The 20459-nt window shown below is 53.5% G+C and overlaps 7 protein-coding genes across 7 annotated transcripts; 5 read left to right on the top strand and 2 right to left on the bottom strand.

Annotated features, from left to right (window-relative positions):
• Window positions 1–31: 31 nt before the first annotated feature.
• On the top strand, window positions 32–1718 carry J4E86_000283 (uncharacterized protein; the record flags this gene model as incomplete). The annotated part of the gene is made up of 2 exons (XM_051440858.1): window positions 32–1487; window positions 1543–1718. The coding sequence occupies 2 exons, from the start codon at window positions 32–34 to the stop codon at window positions 1716–1718; spliced, it is 1632 nt and encodes a 543-aa protein (XP_051307029.1).
• Window positions 1719–2474: 756 nt separating this feature from the next.
• J4E86_000282 (uncharacterized protein) lies at window positions 2475–3788 on the top strand (the record flags this gene model as incomplete). Its single annotated transcript, XM_051440857.1, has 1 exon — window positions 2475–3788. The coding sequence occupies one exon, from the start codon at window positions 2475–2477 to the stop codon at window positions 3786–3788; it is 1314 nt and encodes a 437-aa protein (XP_051307028.1).
• A 1267-nt stretch (window positions 3789–5055) lies between these two features.
• J4E86_000281 (uncharacterized protein) lies at window positions 5056–8414 on the top strand (the record flags this gene model as incomplete). The annotated part of the gene is made up of 4 exons (XM_051440856.1): window positions 5056–5304; window positions 5354–5619; window positions 5670–7725; window positions 7779–8414. 4 exons carry the CDS (start codon window positions 5056–5058, stop codon window positions 8412–8414), a joined length of 3207 nt encoding a protein of 1068 aa, XP_051307027.1.
• A 1563-nt stretch (window positions 8415–9977) lies between these two features.
• Window positions 9978–11169, top strand: J4E86_000280 (uncharacterized protein; the record flags this gene model as incomplete). Its single annotated transcript, XM_051440855.1, has 3 exons — window positions 9978–10117; window positions 10242–10457; window positions 10512–11169. The coding sequence occupies 3 exons, from the start codon at window positions 9978–9980 to the stop codon at window positions 11167–11169; spliced, it is 1014 nt and encodes a 337-aa protein (XP_051307026.1).
• A 535-nt stretch (window positions 11170–11704) lies between these two features.
• On the bottom strand, window positions 11705–13675 carry J4E86_000279 (uncharacterized protein; the record flags this gene model as incomplete). The annotated part of the gene is made up of 3 exons (XM_051440854.1): window positions 11705–12793; window positions 12847–13174; window positions 13221–13675. 3 exons carry the CDS (start codon window positions 13673–13675, stop codon window positions 11705–11707), a joined length of 1872 nt encoding a protein of 623 aa, XP_051307025.1.
• A 1056-nt stretch (window positions 13676–14731) lies between these two features.
• On the bottom strand, window positions 14732–15693 carry J4E86_000278 (uncharacterized protein; the record flags this gene model as incomplete). Its single annotated transcript, XM_051440853.1, has 3 exons — window positions 14732–15529; window positions 15587–15601; window positions 15655–15693. The coding sequence occupies 3 exons, from the start codon at window positions 15691–15693 to the stop codon at window positions 14732–14734; spliced, it is 852 nt and encodes a 283-aa protein (XP_051307024.1).
• Window positions 15694–17721: 2028 nt separating this feature from the next.
• On the top strand, window positions 17722–20151 carry J4E86_000277 (uncharacterized protein; the record flags this gene model as incomplete). The annotated part of the gene is made up of 2 exons (XM_051440852.1): window positions 17722–19746; window positions 19807–20151. 2 exons carry the CDS (start codon window positions 17722–17724, stop codon window positions 20149–20151), a joined length of 2370 nt encoding a protein of 789 aa, XP_051307023.1.
• Between the last annotated feature and the right edge of the window lie 308 nt (window positions 20152–20459).

The following is a 20459-nucleotide window of genomic DNA, read 5'->3' as shown; positions in this document are numbered from 1 at the left end:
AGGAAAGTGGATAGCTGCGCGGCTCATGGCAATGGAAACAACCTCACCACCAGGCCACGACGAGGCTATGGGCAACACTCTTCCATATGCTGATAGTCGTCTAGGAAGACTACCTACAGAGCTTCTTCAGTCCGTTATCGATTATTCCTCGCACTTCCGTCTTCCCAGCATCGCATGCATAAGCCCTGAGCTGCGCGCGCTTGTCGAACGACAGCTATATCGCGACGTGGTCCTAGGCTGGAACTTCACGGGAGATATATGGCCATTCTACCAGACAATCCAGTCGCGGCCGGATCTGTCCAGGAAGACCGAATATCTCGTCATCAAAGTCGTTGATCGCATGATGAGTATCGAGGTTCCCACGCTTGGTGTTGTACCACAGTGCGCGATGTTCCCCTCTACCATCCGAGCAGAAATAGAGGAAACTCGCATCGCTTGCGCTCTTCTCTTCTGGCAAATGACCGAGCTCGGATTCCTTAGCTTGTCGATTGTACATGCCGACGAGGACGACGAGGGCAGGCCCAGGCTCGTTCCCAAGTGCTTGAGCAAACTCATCTCCCATTTCGATAATCGCACAGCACATCTCACGACGTTTCCTGGACTAAAAAAGCTACGAAGCCTCAGATTCGAAGGCACTGAGTTCCACTGGGTACTCGCCAAGTCCCTAAATCTGGAGGAGATTGTTCTCAGGCGTGCCAGCCACATCCTGGCCGACGGAGACTCATCTGCGATCAATACTGCTGTCAAATCTCTCACATTCCCAGTACAATCCGCCGTTCTCAATCCAGCTTGTAGCCACTACGACGCCTTGTCTCCCTTCCTCGCACACTTCCCTCGCTTGGAAACTCTGCGTATGCCTTTCAACGATGCCGACGAAGGAGTAGCCGGACCCCGTTCACACTTCAATCTCGATCGCGACGATCAGGGTAGCTATACTGTCTTATTCCAGAAGCTCATGTCAGTGGCACCCGTCTTAACAAGGCTGGAACTAGACACATCCACTCACTGCAGTGAGGAGGACACCAGCTTTCTAGACCACGTACTACCCGGAGATGGCTTCCTTATTTTCAAGGCGCTCAGGCATCTTTTGGTACCTTATCAGTGCCTGTTCGGACGAGGTGAGCCACAATGGGCGCATATCCAGCAACCGGCGGATGAGATGCTGCTCCCAACTCTTGAGACCTTGAAGGTCCATTTCCCAGAACTCGCATTCCTTGACTGGCTTACCACCTTGTCTTACTATCGGAAGCAGCTTCCTGTGGTGGAGCATATTGGTATCGCGTGTTCAAGCTGGGTTGGAGGCTCATATGTTGACTTTGCGTTTACTTCGTATCCGCACCCTGCGCTGGACGTGCTTTCCTCGATGGGTATTGAGTGGAGCATTGATATTCCACAGTGTTGCTGGAGGCAGGCATGGGACGACTATGATCTCCGGGCTTGGGATGCAGTTGCGTGGATGGATAGGACTTTTGATCCTTCGTATCGTGGTGAGCTTTGGATACGATAGTCATGGTTTGGATCGAGCTAACAATGTTCGCTCAGGCACCGTCTACAACCCCACTCCTGGTGACGACTCGGAGCTAGCCCCACCGCCAGTCGTTCTCAAAGGGCAAGCGGACAGTGAAAGTGCAGTCGAACTCAATCATGATGCTCAATACACCGCCGCCGAACTAGATATCTTGTTGGAAGCATCCACTACCCTGCTCTACGAATGGTAGAGGCGTCGGCTCAACTCGATCGATCCTGGGGTTTCACTCAAATAGCGTCAGCAGCGGCCATTGAAAGCGTGGCAAGGCTTGTTGCGGAGGCATTTGCACGTGGCTATAGGCTAACATGTCGAGGGGAGACACTGAGATATCTCAAAAGCATGAATATGGCATTTTACTATCCGAGCAGTAACAGTGTGAAGAAAACTGTGTTGAGTGTCGTGATGTGTTCCTTCATAGCGTATTCTGCGGAGGTTCCCCTCTAAGGCATGTTGTGAGGCGAAGCGACCGTGAAGTTGTTGCATTCACATTGCTTCGGTGGCGGCGTTCCAGCTGTGTTCCCTCAACGCTCGTACCCTTTTCGAACTCTTCGAGATTTACCTTTCAAAGCTCTTCTGACTCTTCCTTCTTCCCACAGAAAGTCTTGATCAACCGGATCACTACAACCACGACATTGACGCAACCCATCCATACCCACCAACGTGTTCCAGTATACCTACAACTATGGCGTCTCTACAACAAGATCCAGAGGCTCTCTCCTAGGAGCTCAAGAGCCTCGATATATCCACAGCAGCTACGACGTCTTCAAACCCAAGCCTAGAAGCTCTACCCGTCGAGCTCATGACATTAGTAACGCAAAGTACAGATGTCAAGGGCAAGGTCGTTCTTTCTGGCGACGACCTGTGCAATCTCCGTTCTACAAGCCGGCGCATAAGAGAAACATCATATGACGGCTGGACAAAACGCTGTTTTGCTACCCGAAAACATATGCTGTCCCGCGCCAGTCTCCAATGCCTTTTGAGCATCTCCACCGATCCTGTTTTGAGAAATTACGTCGAGGAAGTGGCTATCGGACCTGAGCACGTGAACGGATACATGGCTATTTGGAAGCTAAATAATTGCAATTCTAAAGAGCAGGCGGAAGACTGGCCCAAGACGTACGGGCCAAAGCACGCAAAGCTTGTTAAAGAGCAGGAAGAGTTCGATGCCAGCGACGAAGCAGTGGAGATGTTGAAGTCGGCACTGCGAGGTTTCCCGAACTTGAAGCATGTACGCATTGACTCTTACCCGAAAGACTCTTACCCGAGGAAAGACGATGATGCTGCTGCCTGGACTGAGGCTTGGGGCTCGAAGCGCGTCCTTCGCGAAATGGGCTGGGGGGCCTACGGACATTGGGCTAGCCCTCAATGGGCACTTCGCAACGAAGGAGACTCCTGCCGCGGTAAGCTACATGGCCACATCGCCAAAGTGCTCTCGGCGCTGCGAGGTATCGAAGATCGCAAAGACTGGACTCTGGAAGTCGCACTGCATACGATGGTATTGCGTTACGAGAAACAACCGTTCGATATCTCGAGCTCCGATTGGACACGTGTTCAGCACCGTGTTACACACTTGAAGTTCATCCGGACATTGGAAATCTTTGAGAAGTATTGGATCATGTTGTTGCTGCAGTCCGTCAGCGGTAATCTCAGGTCACTTACGTTGCGTAACGAGAATGTGCCCACCTTCCTTCGATACACCCAGTTCCCTACTCTCACGCACCTCGACATCCGTAGTAGTCCGATAGCATCACCTCTTTTCAAGAGGGTTCTGTTCAAGCACCGAAAAACCCTGCAGAGCCTTCACCTTTGTGGCTTGAATCTGTATGGTTGGTTTGACGACGAAGATGCATTTGAGCCCTCCGACTTTGCGGATGTCGAAGATTCTGATTCCGACGAGGATGGAGTGGTTCAAGAGGTCAATGGACGAAAGCTGAAACCGGGACTCGTCGAGCTAAAAGATGCAACCTGGTTTACGATCTTCAAGCAGTTGACGATGTCTCCTTGCCTGACAAGCGTTCGATTCGCCAGACTCTCTCAATACCAGTCCCGTTTCAACAATATACCACAACTCGGCAGGTATACCACCGACAATGTAGCTGAGCATCTCACCGGCGGCTTCTCGCTTGCAGCTGAAGGAGATGAGGTAGTAACAAGCCTGGATCGCGCTGTGAAAGAGCGCATCGCCGTTGAAATGTTAGACAGACATACAAGCGACAAAATTTGGTTCTCCGATGGGTGCTCGGAGGACTGGGATGCTTAGACTAGACCGCGGCAGGGAAATGGCGTGAGGCATGCCAAGGCGTGGGATATTCCAAGAGACCCATCTCTTGCGTGCTTGTCTGAATCGTGGTAGAAGTGGGGTAAGCCCACTTTTATGCACATATAGTTGAGATGAGGCCATTACGGCTGTCAAATGGATGCAAATTTTCCCTGGTATGTGATATCTCCATGACGGAAATTGAGGCTATTGTGCTCACAGTGTACCGGATTCTGCCTTGTGAAACCACGGCAAAGCAGCTGAGCATGTTACAGACGCAAGCATTTCGACCGATCTAGCTTGCGACTAGAACCTTCCGTAATCAAGATGGAAGGTGTGGAGTAAGCGGACCTTGGTGCTTGGTGCGCGGTTGCAGGAAGATTGTTGAGTCTCGTGACCCGCGACGGAAAGCTCGGCGCTGCAGTCAAGCCACCGGTGACAGATAAGAGCGACAAGAGGCTGGCTTGGGCCCGTCTCAGTGGGGATATCCAGGCGAAATACGCCTTGTCATGTTGGTGTTAAGCTTCGCCGTTAGCATGCGGCGTGACGACCTCAGCAGGTTCCACGGAGGACGCTCGGAAAGGTGTTGGGCGCCTGGAGCGATACGAGAGAATCGAGGCTTGGCGCAAGGGTGTCCGTGAAGGTAAGTGGCTTGAGCATCTGTAGTCGATGGCAGCGTGCTTGGAATCTGGCGCAAAATGACGTTGGTGTTGTGGCTTCGGTACGGAAGTCGGCACAATTACGCCTGCGCCGAGAAATTAGCACGGCTAGGCGGATCGTAGGCGAGCGGGATGCTTGGCTGGGACCGAACAGCTCGCCACTTCTTTTCACTCATCCCCGCTCGCAGTGCTGGTGAACGGGTGTTACCAACCCCGCTGTCGTCATGCCCGACACTACTCACAGCACTTTGGGATGGCATCTGCCGCTCAATCGTCTCAACGTTACTCGATGATGCTGTTGTGCAGTGTGGTAAAAGGCAGGCAGGGCCAGATGTGCCATCGATTATATCCAGAGGGCTGACAACCAAACGTTTGCGGACATGCATGCATCTCTTTGTTGACGAGTGCCGACCGTTACCGACGATGACGTTCCCTGCACCGGTCCCAAGATAGTCACCATCACGCCAAGCTCTCGATATCGCACGGTTCTTGGCTGCCCTCATGGTGTGTGCGCCCGCGTGCCAACTTGCTTGTTTAAAGTCTGCCATGTCCCCGGATCTAGATCTTTTGTCTGCATCCCATTCACTTCTTAGCACCAGAAATCACTCACTATGGGCAAGAAGGCACCGTCTCTCGAGGGCCACAAGTCCGGCCAGGCTAACGAGCCTCTCTCCAAACCCGCACATGCCCTCCCATGGAAGGACGTCGTTGCCGAGATCAAGTGTAACGACGAAGACGGTCTGACTACTGCGGAAGCAAAGTCGAGACATGAGAAGTACGGCAACAACGATCTGGGCGACGATGGAGGTGTATCACCAGGCAAGATTTTGCTAAGGCAGGTCGCCAACGCAATGACATTGGTATGTTACCTCAATGAACACACAATGTAACAATCCTAACAAATTCCAGATCTTGATCGCTGCAATGGCTGTGTCCTTCGCTATTCAATCGTGGATTGAGGGTGGTGTAGTAACCGCCATCATTCTGCTCAACGTTATCATCGGTTTCGTCCAAGAGTTCAATGCCGAAAAGACAATGGACTCGCTCCGATCACTCTCCTCGCCAACAGCTACCGCTGCACGAGACGGAAAGACTGTTACTGTGCCAACCATTGAGGTTGTTCCCGGTGATTTGATTGAGCTAAAGACAGGTGACACTGTCCCGGCTGACATCCGGTACGTTTAATTGCGCTAAACCAGTTTGTACGTCACTGACTCGCATCCAGTATCATCGAAGCCCTAAACTTTGAAACCGACGAGGCTCTACTTACTGGCGAATCCCTCCCAGTCAACAAAGATGGCGATGCCGTCTTCGACGAGGACACCGGCCCTGGTGACCGCCTCAACGTCGCCTACAGCTCTTCGACCGTTACCAAGGGACGCGCTCGCGGTGTCGTCTTTGCTACTGGAATGTACACTGAGATCGGTTCCATCGCCATGTCTCTTCGACAGAAGGGTTCCCGCGTCCGCGAAGTCAAGCGCAAGCCTGATGGCAAAGCCAAACCTCATCGCTACGCCCAGGCATGGTCTTTGACTGCTGCTGATGCCGTCGGCCACTTCCTTGGTGTCAACGTCGGTACTCCCCTGCAGAAGAAGCTCGCTCGTCTCGCCATCCTCCTTTTCGGTGTCGCCGTCGTCTGCGCAATCATCGTTTTGGCCGCCAACAGCTTCTCCAACAACAGCGAGGTCATCATCTACGCCGTAGCCACTGGTCTCAGTATGATTCCCGCCTCCCTTACCGTCGTCTTGACCATCACAATGGCCGCCGGCACAAAGCGCATGGTGCAACGTCACGTTATTGTTCGCAACCTGAAGTCGCTCGAGGCTCTTGGTGGTGTCACTGATATTTGCTCCGACAAGACTGGTACTCTCACACAAGGAAAGATGGTTGCAAAGAAAGCATGGATCCCTGCTAAGGGCACATACTCGGTTGGCCAGTCCGACGAGCCACACAACCCCACCGTTGGCGCTCTGATGTTCAACCCCAAACAGCCACGCCACATCGACCCTGATGTTGATGAGAAGACGGAGACATGGGAGGAGCTTCTGCAGGACAACGAGCACCTGGTCGACTACCTCAAGGTTGCTTCGCTCGCCAACTTGGCCCATGTTCACCAGACTGACGAAGGTCAATGGAACGCACGAGGTGACCCAACTGAAATCGCTATCCAAGTCTTTGCCTCTCGCTTCAAGTGGAACCGTCTCGAACACACCGGTGGTGACACACCTGCCTGGAAGCAGCTCGCTGAGTTCCCCTTCGACTCCGATGTCAAGAAGATGTCCGTTATCTTTGAGGAAACCGCCAGCTCCAAGAAATATGTATTCACCAAGGGTGCTGTCGAGCGTGTCATCTACTCCTGCACTCGCGTCTTCAACGATGAGAGCGAATCTGGTGTTGACCTTGACGACGACTACCGCGAAGAGATCTTGGCTAACATGGAATCCTTGGCTTCCATGGGTCTGCGTGTTTTGGCGCTCGCAAGCAAGGAGTACGACGGCCCATCACCTGAGAAGGGTCAGGACCTTGACCGCGAGAGCATCGAGAATGGCTTGATCTTCCGCGGTCTTGTTGGACTGTACGACCCACCCCGCCCCGAGACTGCCGGCTCCGTTCGCCAGTGCCAGAAGGCTGGTATCGAAGTCCACATGCTCACTGGTGATCACCCTGGTACCGCTCGCGCAATCGCCATTGAAGTCGGTATTGTGCCATCGAACATGAACACTCTTCCCAAGGAAACCGCAGATGCCATGGTCATGACTGCATCGCAGTTCGACAAGCTCTCCGACGACGAAATCGACGCTCTTCCCCTACTTCCTCTTGTCATTGCTCGCTGCGCCCCGAACACCAAGGTCCGCATGATCGACGCCCTTCACCGACGCAAGGCCTTCACTGGTATGACTGGTGACGGTGTGAACGACTCCCCGTCCCTCAAGCGCTCAGATGTTGGTATCGGTATGGGAACTGGATCCGATGTTGCCAAGGACGCTTCTGACATTGTTTTGACCGACGACAACTTCGCCTCTATCCTGAACGCTATCGAGGAGGGTCGCCGCATGTTCGACAATATCCAAAAGTTCATTCTTCATCTGCTAGCTCAGAACATTGCGCAAGCCTGCGTTCTGCTCATTGGTCTCGCATTCAAGGATGAGAGTGGACTCTCGGTCTTCCCAGTGTCTCCTGTCGAAGTCATGTGGATCATCATGATTACCTCCTCTCTTCCCGACATGGGTCTCGGTTTCGAGGTCGCTGCACCAGACATTCTCACTCGCCCACCTCAAAATGTAAGTTCACTCCCGTTCGATCGACTTTTTGGGCACATGCTAACAGGTTGCAGATCAAGCGTGGTGTCTTCACCATCGAGGTTATCCTGGACATGTTCGTGTACGGACTTTGGATTGCCGCTCTCTGTCTCGGCGCGTTCTCTCTCGTCATGTTTGGCTTCGGTGATGGCAACCTCGGAAACGGGTGCAACGAATCGTTCAACGACACTTGCGACACCGTCTTCCGCGCTCGTGCGACTACCTTCGCCTGCCTTACCTGGTTCTCCGTCTTCTTGGCATGGCAAATGTTGGACATGCGCCGCTCATTCTTCATGATGCAGCCCAACTCCAAGAAGTACTTCACACAATGGGCCATTGACGTCTGGCGCAACAAGTTCCTCTTCTTCTCCATCGTCTTCGCTTTCGTCACCATCTTCCCCGTCCTGTATATCCCCGTCATCAACGACACCGTCTTCAGGCACAAGGGTATCAGCTGGGAATGGGCGATCGTCTTCGTCGCTACATTCCTGTTCTTCCTCGGCATCGAGTCCTGGAAGTGGGGCAAGCGCGTGTACTTCAGGAAGCGCGATGCTAAGAATGGCGTTGCCAGGAGGGGCTCCGTCGATCTGGAGTCGCGCGTGTTTGAGCGATACCTCAGCACGGCTATCAGCACTGACGGCGAGGATGGCGAGAAGAAGTCGAGTGCATGAGCAAAGAAATGACACGAGGAAGTATGATATCTTTCGAGTAATCTCTTTGAGAGCTCTTAATGTTTAGGGCCAGGCTTGGTCCTGGATAAGGCGTTTGAAGTTGTTTGCATAGCACGCGATCGCGATACCTCTTGCCATCATGGCTGCGATGAAAAGGCTGTTATAGTCATACAGCATGTACATAGTAATCTAGATACCACAACGAACTGAACAACGAAGTTTTACCATCCACATCTACAATTTCACATTTGCCTGCATTTGAAACTGACATCCAATTAGATCTTCAAGCGTATCGTCACTGCAGCAGCACCTAACATGCACCTCGACGCGAGTCCAGCCCATCCACACCACCACATACCCAACCACCCAAACTATAATCCAAAGGAATTGCAGTCAAACTATCACGAGACGAGCGCGACCACAAATCCGCCTCGGCACGAGTCACTTACAGTCCTCCAGGCGTCCTTCCCTCAAAGTCTGTTCGGAGGCTTGCGCAACACGCAGCCCGCCCGACCCACAATATCCCCACAGGCTGCCCACTCCGCCATGGCATGCCAAACCTTTCCGCTCCACTCACACCAAGACCGAGACAGTGCGTCCTACCTCGGCGCCTAGACCGCACCAAGGATTTAGCGCTCTGGTGGAGTACGTCAGCCCAGGGATGCAGCTCCAGCAGTAGTCTTGGAAATGGCCTGAGCAGGCCGAAAAAAGGTTGTGCCGATGAGCGGCTGGGGGATCGTGAGGCGTGCGTATTGGGGAAGCGCAGGCTGGGGCTCTGTTGGAGATTGAGACTGGAGGACTGTGGGCAGCGATGTTGGGAACGATCGGGTTTGTTGCTTGATGTTGCTTTTTCCCGTTTCCCGCTGTCCTTGTGTCTGCGCTCTCCATCATCGTTCGCTACCAACCCCGGTACCGCTGACGCTGCAAATCAGCCCGACCAGTTCACACACATGCAACATCCTACAAGACTATCGGACCGTGATAAAGATGGATAAGCTGCAGCTCGGCGTTTTTCAGCCGTCCCCATCACGCATCTAGAACGCCGAGCCAAGCTTCCTTGAGCGCAATCAAGAAGTGGCGAAAAAAGACGTGGCTGTGGAGGCTGAGCGCGTGGGTGCAGGTGTCATAGGAAGCGCGACAGCGCTCGGGTAAGTGGGCCTCCGGGGTAAGATGGGGGGTTGCTAACAAGTGTTAAGAAGTGAGCGCTACGCACATGTTGTTTGTCGTGAGCTTGAAACCTTCTGTACGGCCGCGGAAACATCATTCATTACATCGAATACACGACACGAAAGCGGACGCATACGATAGACGCAAGGACGTGCGATTTGTACGCGCAATCGTCCTCGCTGGTTTTGCCGGTATACCCGCGCTGTTCTTCCGTCGTTCCCCCGTCATCGCAGATCCTACCACGCCTACGTTTGGCCTTTCCCCGCACCAAAAGTGTCGAGGTCGAGACGCATCCCTTCCCCCCCAGCTACCAAGCTTGAGCTGCGTTTCCCCCACACACGTCAGTCAAACCAAGCCAACGCTGCATTCCGCATTTTCGAAAGTTTGGAAACAACAATGCCTGCGGTTTCGAGCCACGGTTTTGTTCGCAGTCTGGAAGCGCGCGAATGGCGCGATACCGTTGGCCAGTCTGGGATGACGCCTACGGCGTTTAGTTTTTTGATTCCTGTGTTTGTTGTTGCTATTGTGGCGCCTTTGTAAGTTTTGTTCGGAATTCTACTTGGACTCTTGGAATGGATGTGGTCTATGAGACTGAGATGGCCGGAGAAAGAATTGAGCTAATTGTTATTGATATAGTTTGTGTATATTCTGCATTCGGAGAAAACGACAAGCTGTCCCTGTTCCAGTGCGCCGCCCACTACCAAAGGCAAAGAAGCCTGCGCTTAGGCGTGCGGAAGCGAGGGAGAAGTTAAATGAAGTCACCGAGGTTGTCAGTCTCGCTGGATCCTCATCATCGCAACATCGTGATGACGCGGACGACGATAACGAGGGAACACTTGGAGTAGTAGAGACACGCTCCGTGCTCGAACGAGAATGGTGAGTTTGAACGCGAGAAAACCCATCCCGACTCTTGACTAACATCCTATCCAGCGCAATCTGTCTCTCAACCCTCCACGCCCCCGCCCCACCAGAACCCGCCAAACTCTCCCCAGAAACACCCATAACCGATGCCGCGGCCCTACCCGCCTCGCTCCCCCAATCCACAGACCCCTCAACCTCACCCTCATCCTCGGATGCCGCCGACGAAACACCCACCACCACCCCCGACTCCGAGACCATCCTCAAGCTCCTCGTCTGCAGCCACGAATTCCACGCCGACTGCCTCGTCTCCTGGTTCGTCCTCCGCAAGACCAGCTGTCCGATATGCCGGTCCATGTACATGAGCAAAGAAGCACTCGATCAGCACGACGAGGAAGAGAGGATCGCGCTAGGCGGCGATGCGACGCCTGCGGCGTTGGAAGCGGGGACTGCGAATCAGACACCTACGCCGCGGCCTATGAGTAATTGGCAGTACTTCTTGCATGGGAGTGGGATCAGGAGACAGCAGGCTGTTGAGGCGAGGACGAATGCTCAGGCTCAAGCGCAGGCTCAGCCTGCAGTGGAGTTGCAGGATCGTACGCCTCAGACGGGTGAGCAGAGTGGGGATGCGAATGATGCTGCGGCTGCGGCTGCGGGTCCGGTGGATACGGCCGTGCAGCAGCCAGATCAGCCGTCTAGGTCAAGGTGGCAGAGACTTTTGAGGCGGTAAGCAGTACGTCATACAAGATGGTTTGATTGAAGTGATTTCACGGTCTTGGGTATGCATAGTAGAGCCTGTTTTCCTTTTCGAGATACCCACTGGACGCATCATAGCGTTTCTTACACGATTGAATGAAGACAATTATCATTATGCTTTTACTCCTTCTATGAGCGTCGTTCCAGGCTGAATCCGATCGTTTATCGACGAATCTGGCCTCTGACTCTCATCTGCTTATGCGCGAGTTCAAAATCTTGTTCCATTTAGTCCATCTCACAGCAGCGCCATAACCCATGGACGGTGCGCATCCAATGACACAAATAGTATCGAAACCGGCCTCCAGCGAGCACCTTGTACAAGGAAAAATTGAACACTTGGGCAGGTCTAGAGCCTACATCAACGCTAGGTCACATATCTTGTATGCTGCCATGTTGATGTAGGCTGTAGGCCTGTTCGGTTTATTTTTGTTTAACGTGCGAGAGAGGTTGAGAGGCCATGGAGAAGCCAAGGACTGGTCTGAGTTCTGTCCCGCCTATGCATTCCCCGCTCAAGACCCAAACCAGAAGTCGTTTTCACTCTGCGTTACCGGATCGAAGGAGCCATTGCCGGCCGTTACAAGGCCCTCGAACTGTCCCCAGCTAGCGAAGTCGGACCAGTCGAGTAGATCAAACGAGAATGTTGGGTTGGCCGCGTTGTTGTTAGTGTTGTTGAATACTGCTGCGCTGTCGGAGATGTCGATGTTACTGTTGTTGCTGTTGTACATCAGAGGTGGAAGATTCGCCGCAGGCGCGACGGAATCGGGGTTTGGCGTCGACATTGGTAACGAGAGGAGCGATGTGTCCTGGAAGCTGGTATTGTCGGCTACTGGTGTTGATAGTCTGCCTGACTGGCGTACTGCCTCAGTCCTAAGCTCTTCCAATACGACACAATAACGGTGCGCAAGGCAGTCGGTATCACTAACTGTCTCCAGTTGTCTCTGACATTTGACACCAGCCTCAAAATATCCCTCGCATTCTACTTTGGTCTTCACACCCAAGCCCTGCTGAATGCGATGGATGTATAGCACTACCACCGCACAGAAGGCGTAGTACTGGGTGAACCAGAAAGAGCGGAAGAGGTTCGACGCCTTGAAAACGTCGTCTACCGAGCGTACAATTGACATGGCGGCCTCTAGGCATGCGGTGATGTTCGCCGATGCGTCATACGTTGTGCTAAGTCCGGCGCTCCAGTTAGGATGGGTGCCCATATGGGTCAGACTCGCGAAGTCTCGGAGTAAGAAGGGTCGATGGATAAGCAACAGCGCATGGTGATACGCCAGATTGAGCACCGAACGCTGACGCTGGTAGACTGGTATGAGCAGCTGGTTGTCGATACGGTCTATCGAGGTCGAACCGGAGAGGAATCCTGACAGGGAATTCTTCCACGCGTGCAGTTCTGATGTATATTTCGACGACAGCTCGATGCGCAAGGCCAGGCTGGGCGGGCGAATTGAGTAAAGGTCTCGTAGCACGAGAGACACAATGCGTGTCAACTTAATGTGCTCAACAGGGGCTGTCATTAAGGAATAAGTAAGCCGCGAGGGTAGGTTGATGTAGTTCGGTTGGAGATCGTTGTCGTTGACGATGGTAGGAAGCTCCTGGACCCATTGTGTTAGTGATCCCCAACTTTGATGACGCCAGATACACTTACTTGATCGATATCCTCGTCTTTGAAAGTCCGTGGACGACCTAGAGCAGCGGCGAGGTACTTGTCTAGTGAGTATGCCACCCAAAATAGGCGTCTTCGGCTCTCGATCTCCACATAGTCCACCTTGGTCGAAGGATCGCATTTCCTTCCACGATTCAGGCCGATAGCGAAGGCGAGATGCGAGAGTTCGCCGAAGAGACTCCAGCAGTGGTTGATACGGGATTGTGTCAGAAGGTAAAAACATTGCAGCAGTCGTGCCTGAACGCTCGCTAGTCTGACGGCGCCGCGTTCTTGCAATAGTTGCGCTTCGGCTGCGCGGAAGTATCGAGCGCTATTCGACATTAGCAGAGCCTACAACAGCGGCAGCGTCGACAAACCTGCTAGTCTGCACCGTACTGCCGAGTGGCATATATGCTTGTGCTTGCGCAAAGACTACCATCAATAATGCAACTTTTGCTTTGCCATCTTCTTTACTTCTCATCTCGCCTTGGGTGTCATAGAACTCCTCGACCAGCTGTTCAATCGTTGGTCGATGAAGAAAGCGATGAGTCGGTGCTGCATAGTCGAAATATCGCTCCACAAGCCTCTGCGCATCAGGCTTTGGTGGTGGAACGAAGATGGAAAGATCAAACTCAGGGAGGGGAGCGTCGCCAAAGGTGAAGATGGTAGAGTCATGCGACAAGGAGGAATTCGTGTGCAGACGCTTCTGAATACGGATGAGAAACGATGCTGCGCTTGAAGAGCCAACATAGTGGCCTTCTTGATCTCGTTGGGCGCCCTGAGGTACCGGAGAATCTCGCGAGGAAGGGCGATTGATCTGGTCTGTAGCCATGCCTAGAGCGTTTGATTCGGAGTGTTCAGGATTCGAATAACTCTGCGGGTCGATAGGAGTCAGAGGACTAGGATAGATGCGTGGGAACTGTGTTGTCGATATCGCAGTCTCTTCTTTCGCAGACGTCCCAGAGGCTAAGCTCTCTTTCCGTCTTGAGGCTAGTGCATCTGAGGCTATCGCGGGATCGTCGACAATGACAGAAGGCAGTCTTCCTCGAGTATACGACGCAGTGAACTCGCACGGCAACCCAGATCGCAGACAGAGCGCACAAGGGCATCTTCCGGTACATCTAACCTTTTTCCTGCTCTGAGCGTTAGCGCATCCATAGAACCTATGCAGCACCGCATGTGCGCCCAAATTTCCACAAGCTCACTTCTTACATCGGTCGCAAGCTCTACTGACCCTACTCCTCTCACGCTCCTCTCTCCTTCTCTTTGCAGGTGGTGATCTCGGTTCATCCGAACTTGCGCTTGCCGGGGTCACAGTCGTGACTGCTTCGATGCCGTTGGCGGGTGTCCATCTAGCAGTCGATGCATGCTTCGGCTCCACGTCGGCAGAAGCCGTTCGAGGAGTATTATTCTCGTTCATGGCTGAAGCTTCGCAGTTCGTCGTCCTTGGCTGTTGCTAAGGTTCAGGAAGTGGAGTCAGACGTTAAGAGCTCGGATAAGAACATGATGAAGAGCCGGAAAAGCCGCACGCTAAACCCAAAAAGAGGAATCGCGCACGAGGCCTCCCAATGCCCGCAGAAATGTGATGCAACGCGCAGAATAGAAATAGCGGATGCTGCTTGTCGTTTTTATTCCACTCGTTTCTGTGCTACCTTCTGTAGTTATCCCGGCCGCACCCTCTCGTTGCATGAATTCTTCACACGCAATGCCTGAGTGGCATCGCACCAGTTTCACCACACTATGTACGCGCCATCCTCATTCCTACATCGATCGACATCGCGCTTTCCCATCCTATTCCCATGTCAGATCTAATACCAGATTTGTACCTCTACATTCGTCTCATTCCCCAAGCCAACCTAAACACACCGTGGCCTCTCTTGCGCACTGCTCACTCAAAAGCCTTAGGCGCAAACTCGATATCCAACTCCCTAATCGTATCCCAACAATGCCCCAGCACAACCTTCGCATGCGTCCTCTTCTGCAACCCCCTGATCATCTGATGACTCCTAACCCACGCATCGTGATCTCTTGCCAACCACCCCTGCGGTACGCCGTCCGCATAATTCTCCTTGACATGATACTGATCGCTCGTAAAGATCCACGTCCCACTCTCTTTCAAATTCACCTGCATGATGGTCAGTCCAGGGGTGTGTCCAGGCGCATGATGTAGATTAACTCCAGGGGCGATCTCGTAGTACGACCCGTGGAAGGGGACCCAGTTTATGTCGAAGGTGAGGTAGTGGGGAAGGTAGACTCCTAGATCTGTTTTGGTGGCGACGCTGTAGAAGGCGTGTTTTAATTCCAGCTCGTGGACGTAGACTGGTACGTCTTTTCTTTTGAAGTGTTCCAAACCACCAGAATGGTCGAGGTGGAGGTGGCCTATTATAACCATTTTTACGTCGTTTATATTGTGGCCGGTCAAGGCAATTTGCGCATCCAGGTTCTTGGATGGGTCGTGGTCTATGCGGGTGAAGATATCTTGGATTGGTGGACCGACATCTTCGGGATAGTTTTCCCCCGCGCCGGTCTCGTAGAGGATGAGGCCTTCGGTTGGGTGCTGGATGAGGATGCCGAGCATGACCAATTTACGGCGTTTGTTGGTCGGGTTTGGGTTTGACGATGAGGACGCATTTGCTGCTCGGATAAACCACCCGTCGTCACACTCTAATGTACCCAGGTGCAGAACCTGATGTCTGTGGTGTTAGGATGGTGTAATTGGTAATGAGATTTTACTGCGTCGTACCCATAACTTGGTTCCCTGGGGTCACTTGTTAGTACCATGTTGTGTCTCGGTAATTCTTAATCGCCTACATTGGGAGCCTGGTTGATCAGATCCAGAGAAGATGCCATGCCGGATGACCTACCTAGACACGTCTGGCGGGGAAATTCGTCTTTATGAACCCTTAAGCCAATACTCTCTGTAAAGGTACATCTTCTGTGCTAATCGCGTGCTGGTTGGCGCAGGTTCCCCACGGGTCAACGTAGAACCATCGTCACTGATTCGTGACGGGTAGGGAAGCGATGAGGGGTAGCTGGATGTATGCCCCACGGTTCACAGGTAAAGTGGGGCTTCTTTACACAGCCGGTCGTTCGTTTGGCATAGCTGGGTAAATTAACGGAGTTGGTTGGTTGGGGTTGAGCAGGATGTGCTCGCTCTGAGACCCCGTTGCTGCGGCCGACGCATATCTGTCTATGATGACTGCGATGACCGAGATCACGTATTGTTTACATCATGAAAACGCAATGTCTTGAGTTTGAGTCAGCCTTCAATTCTGCGACACCTACTCGCGGCTACACAAAGGCCGTTAGTGGTCCGATTGAGGGCATACAGACTGAACAATGGCCCATTAAACCATGAAGTCAAGCTCGCATCCACAGATGTATGCTGAACAGTGGCGAATGGAATGGGTACATGGAACGGTCGGGCGGAGAATTGTTTGAATTAGAAAGAACGAGTTACTGTGTGTCCGATAGTCGGCACGGATGTTGGATGTGGACAGTAATGGCCAGGGAAAGAAACTCAAAAATTGACGGGATGCCAAGATAAGCTGAACATGTAGCAAAGATCGGACGCGCCCTGCGAGACATCTCTTCTGATTTCGAGAGATAAGTGTAATATCCTCCCGTCGGGCATGGTTTGGGATTGAGACTCTTGCCCAGGCTTCATCGCATCGTATGACACGCGAAGGGTACTTGTGAGAGCAGTCTGAGATCATTGTGACATGATACCACTGGGTGGTACGAGAGAGGTTCGGAGGCTGAGGAGAGTTTGCGCATGACCCTTCGTTCACAGCCCGTAGCCATGGCGCTCTCTAGGCTCTCAACAAGCGGCTCAACTTTGTCCTCACGACGCAAACTGGCGCTTCAGCTGGGGGCTGCACCAAGGTAGCAACGTGATCTTGCGTGTAGTGCCGTAACCACGTCTCTCAGGGTCCAAGCTGAAGTACAGATACGCGCGATATGCCGTGAGACTCGTCGGACTGTAGTATGGAAGATATCAACATCAAAGCCACCTTCCTGTTAAAGCCACTGCGGTGAGACCGCCCTTGGCGTGTCGGACGAGATTACACGTTGCGCGTTCGTCGGCGTGGTAAGCACGAGAATGGCGTAATTGCCTGTGCAACTCGAGGAAAGAAGGTGCTCTCCTGGCAGCTCTTTCTGTATCGAAGAGGCTCTTGCTCGAGTTGAACCTCAGTCGTACGACAAGTGATACGATGTCAGTTCAGCTGGAGAATGACGTCGGGTTGGTTAGTCGCAATCCACTTGGGAACCATGACCGGAAGGTTTATTGACGCGTGGAACAGCGATCGTCGCCGGGTTTTGGATTTTGTGGGGTTTTCTGACGGTGCCATGATTCAGCGCGGGGCACCTTGAGATGAAACGTAACCAAAGGGTTATCTACGCGTCAAGAGTCCGTAGGAGCGACGAGGAGAGCAATCCAATACGCTGGGGCGATGCGGTGAGTGGAACAAAGAAACACAGATTGTGGTGGTTGAGGCAGCTGCGGGCCGGCCAAGTGAGCAGGCGTCACCCTCCCACCGGGCGCGCTGGGCAATCTCCGGTCTGGAGAAGGCATGCGACCCACGACCAGTCGATAGCGACGCCCCTTTTCCCCAGAAAAGTCGAGCCATGCCAGGGTCCTTTTTTGATCTCAGTGTCGTCGCATACGTCTTTGCTTTTCAATTGCACCATCTGCCATAGCATTGACGCTGTTACGTTGCTCAAACATAGCCCGGGAATACCTTCGTCGCTGCACTCTGGACCGCAGTCGCAAGGTGCTGTCTCGCCCCATCCCTTTCATTTCCCCTTCATTTCGCTTTGCAAGCCGCTATTCTCCCCGGGGACCAAGTCCATGACCAGGACCAGCCTGCGCCTCACATGATGCGTGATGAGGCTGTGAATCCCGCTGGCCATGCCGCGGTGGAGACGTCCGAGGCCTCGAATCCGTTGTCACAGGTGCCGTCGAATGTACACAGCATCACGTCGACCAAGGGCCCCGCGTCACGATCATGGCTCAGCGGTGTACGCCGGCCACGCACTTCGCCAGGACCTCGCGCTTTCTCCTTGAAGCGCACGCTACTGAGTGCAGACGACGACCGCAGAGACTCGGCCTTAGCACCGCCAAATGGCACTACCAGCAACGAGCCACCTTCACCGAGTAGCCTGCGCAAGACCCCCAGTCTGCCTGCTATTGTTGTGCAGGATGAACGCGCCTCAGGCACCAAGAGTCAGGCGTCACAGCGGCAGTCACTCTACGCCGGCGCAACGTGCGAAGACGACGCCAACTTCTCCGGTATAGACACGTACATCCCTACTGGCAGCTTCGACGACCTCTCCTCGGACGCGCAGATATCCTTTTCGAAACGGGGCAGCATGATGTTGGGCGGCAAAAAGGCAAACAGGCGGAGTAAACAGATGGACCTCCTGGTGGAAGGCGCGCCTGCACCGAGCACACCACCGCGACAAAAGGAGCAGGCGCAACCCGACGAGTCACCCAAACCCGACCCCTCACCACCCGCTCCCGCCGCAACACACCTCTCACCGCGATCCACCTCACGCTACTCGACGCGAACTCGATCGGCCAGCCATCGGGTACTGTCGACAGACGAGATGACAATGTCGCGCAAGGTCCGCTGCATGTATATGCATGGCAATGAGAGTGCTGTTAATTGGGATACACCTGAAGGAGAGACGAGCAGTGTCCAGAACAGCTACTTGGGCAACAGCGGCTTTACCAACACTCCGGCTAATGGCTCGTCGGTGGCCGCGGAGGGCAACGAGGACACAAGTTCGCTGATGAGCTCACGGCACGGAAGCGTCATTGTCAAAGAGCCTACAGAGGCAGCTGGTGGACTCGAAGACTGGGCGGATCTTGAGGGCGGAGAAGTCGACCGCTATGGCTTCATCATACCCAAGAAGACCAAATCGAAATCCAACGGCGATGGCCCCGACGGCCCCGACGAACCTCGCATGCACCGGGTCACAACAACACTACAACTGTTATCTGAGGAGCCCAGGCGGCGGCGCCTAGGTCGGAGCGCATCAAGAGCACGCTCCGTAGACCCACGCACAGGCTCACCCAAGCGGCGACTTTCTGGCAAGTCCTCTAGGCCCGCCAGATCCATCTTTTCGGGTCGGACGTCAGACTCGCACAGCAACCACAAACCCCTACGACACGCGACGAACAGGCTACCTCACAACCGAGACCGCAGACTAAGAGACGAGGCGAGCGATATGCTCAAGCTGCCCCCGGGTTTGGCTGAGGTTGCGGAACAGGAAGAAGGAGGAAGAGCTGCCCAGGCGATGAAAGCAAAGGAAATCGAGCGCAACGAGAAATGGCGTAGAATGGCCAAGGTCGTCAAAACGGGGGCAGATAAAGGCGGCATGCTATTCGATTTCGATACCAAAGACCCCAAAGTTATATCTCGCACCTGGAAGGGCATCCCGGATCGCTGGAGGGCGACTGCGTGGTATTCGTTCCTTGCTGCCAGCGCCAAAGCCGACCCGAACAGTCCGACGGAAGAGGAGCTGATTGAAAGTTTCTATGAGCTGCAACTGGAAAGCTCTGCAGAGGATGTGCAGATCGATGTAGACGTGCCGCGCACAATCAACAGACATATCATGTTCAGGCGGCGATACCGTGGAGGACAGAGACTACTGTTCCGCGTACTCCACGCAATGTCACTTTACCTCCCCGAGACGGGCTACGTCCAAGGTATGGCGGCACTTACCGCAACGCTTCTTTGCTATTACGAGGAGGACAGAGCCTTCGTCATGCTAGTGCGGCTGTGGCAGCTCCGAGGCATGGAGAGGCTTTATGAAGCCGGTTTTGAGGGGCTCATGGACGCTCTAGATGACTTCGAGCTGAACTGGCTGCAGGGCGACGATGTCGCGAAGAAGCTAGTAAGTCACTACTGAAGAGGCTGACGTCCTGGCATACATGCTAACCAAACTGTTCAATAGATTGACCTTGGCATTACCTCCACCGCGTACGGTACCCGCTGGTATCTGACCCTGTTCAACTATTCGTTACCTTTTCCAGCTCAGCTACGGGTCTGGGACGTGTTTATGCTACTGGGCGACAAGTCTCATTCCAACTCGCCCAACTCCAAGTTCAGTGGAGACATGGATGTGCTACACGCGACCTCGGCTGCGCTCATTGATGCGACAAGAGAGATATTGCTCGACTCTGACTTTGAGAATGCGATGAAGGTGTTGACATCTTGGATTCCCATCAAAGACGAAGAGCTGTTGATGCGCGTAGCGAAGGCTGAATACAAGATGCGCAAGAAGCGAGCCAATGCCTAAGCGGTAGGCCGGCGCTTCGGATTCCTGGAACTTGACACCGACCCGATGGAAACGCGCGTGCCCTCACAAGCGGCTGCGTTGCAAGTTGCAGCGCGGTACACTACCGAACACGGAAGCACATCCAAACGAGTACTTTTCTTTCCACACCCTTTCTAGAAGCCGGCAGTCGATCTTGCAAAGTGGTGGCTTGCGATGATTTTCCACCGGACGCATGGCTACAACGTGGCTGGCACGTTTTCCAAGATTCGCGACATCATTGATGTTTGTTTTTTTCCGGCTATTCCAACTACACGTCCACGTTTTTACCC

The sequence above is a fragment of the Alternaria arbusti genome (assembly GCF_024043155.1).
Source record: "Alternaria arbusti strain BMP 1465 chromosome Unknown scaffold_1, whole genome shotgun sequence".
NCBI lineage: Eukaryota > Fungi > Ascomycota > Dothideomycetes > Pleosporales > Pleosporaceae > Alternaria > Alternaria arbusti.
Note: the sequence above shows the minus strand (reverse complement) of the source record. Positions and strands in the feature narration are given on the sequence as shown.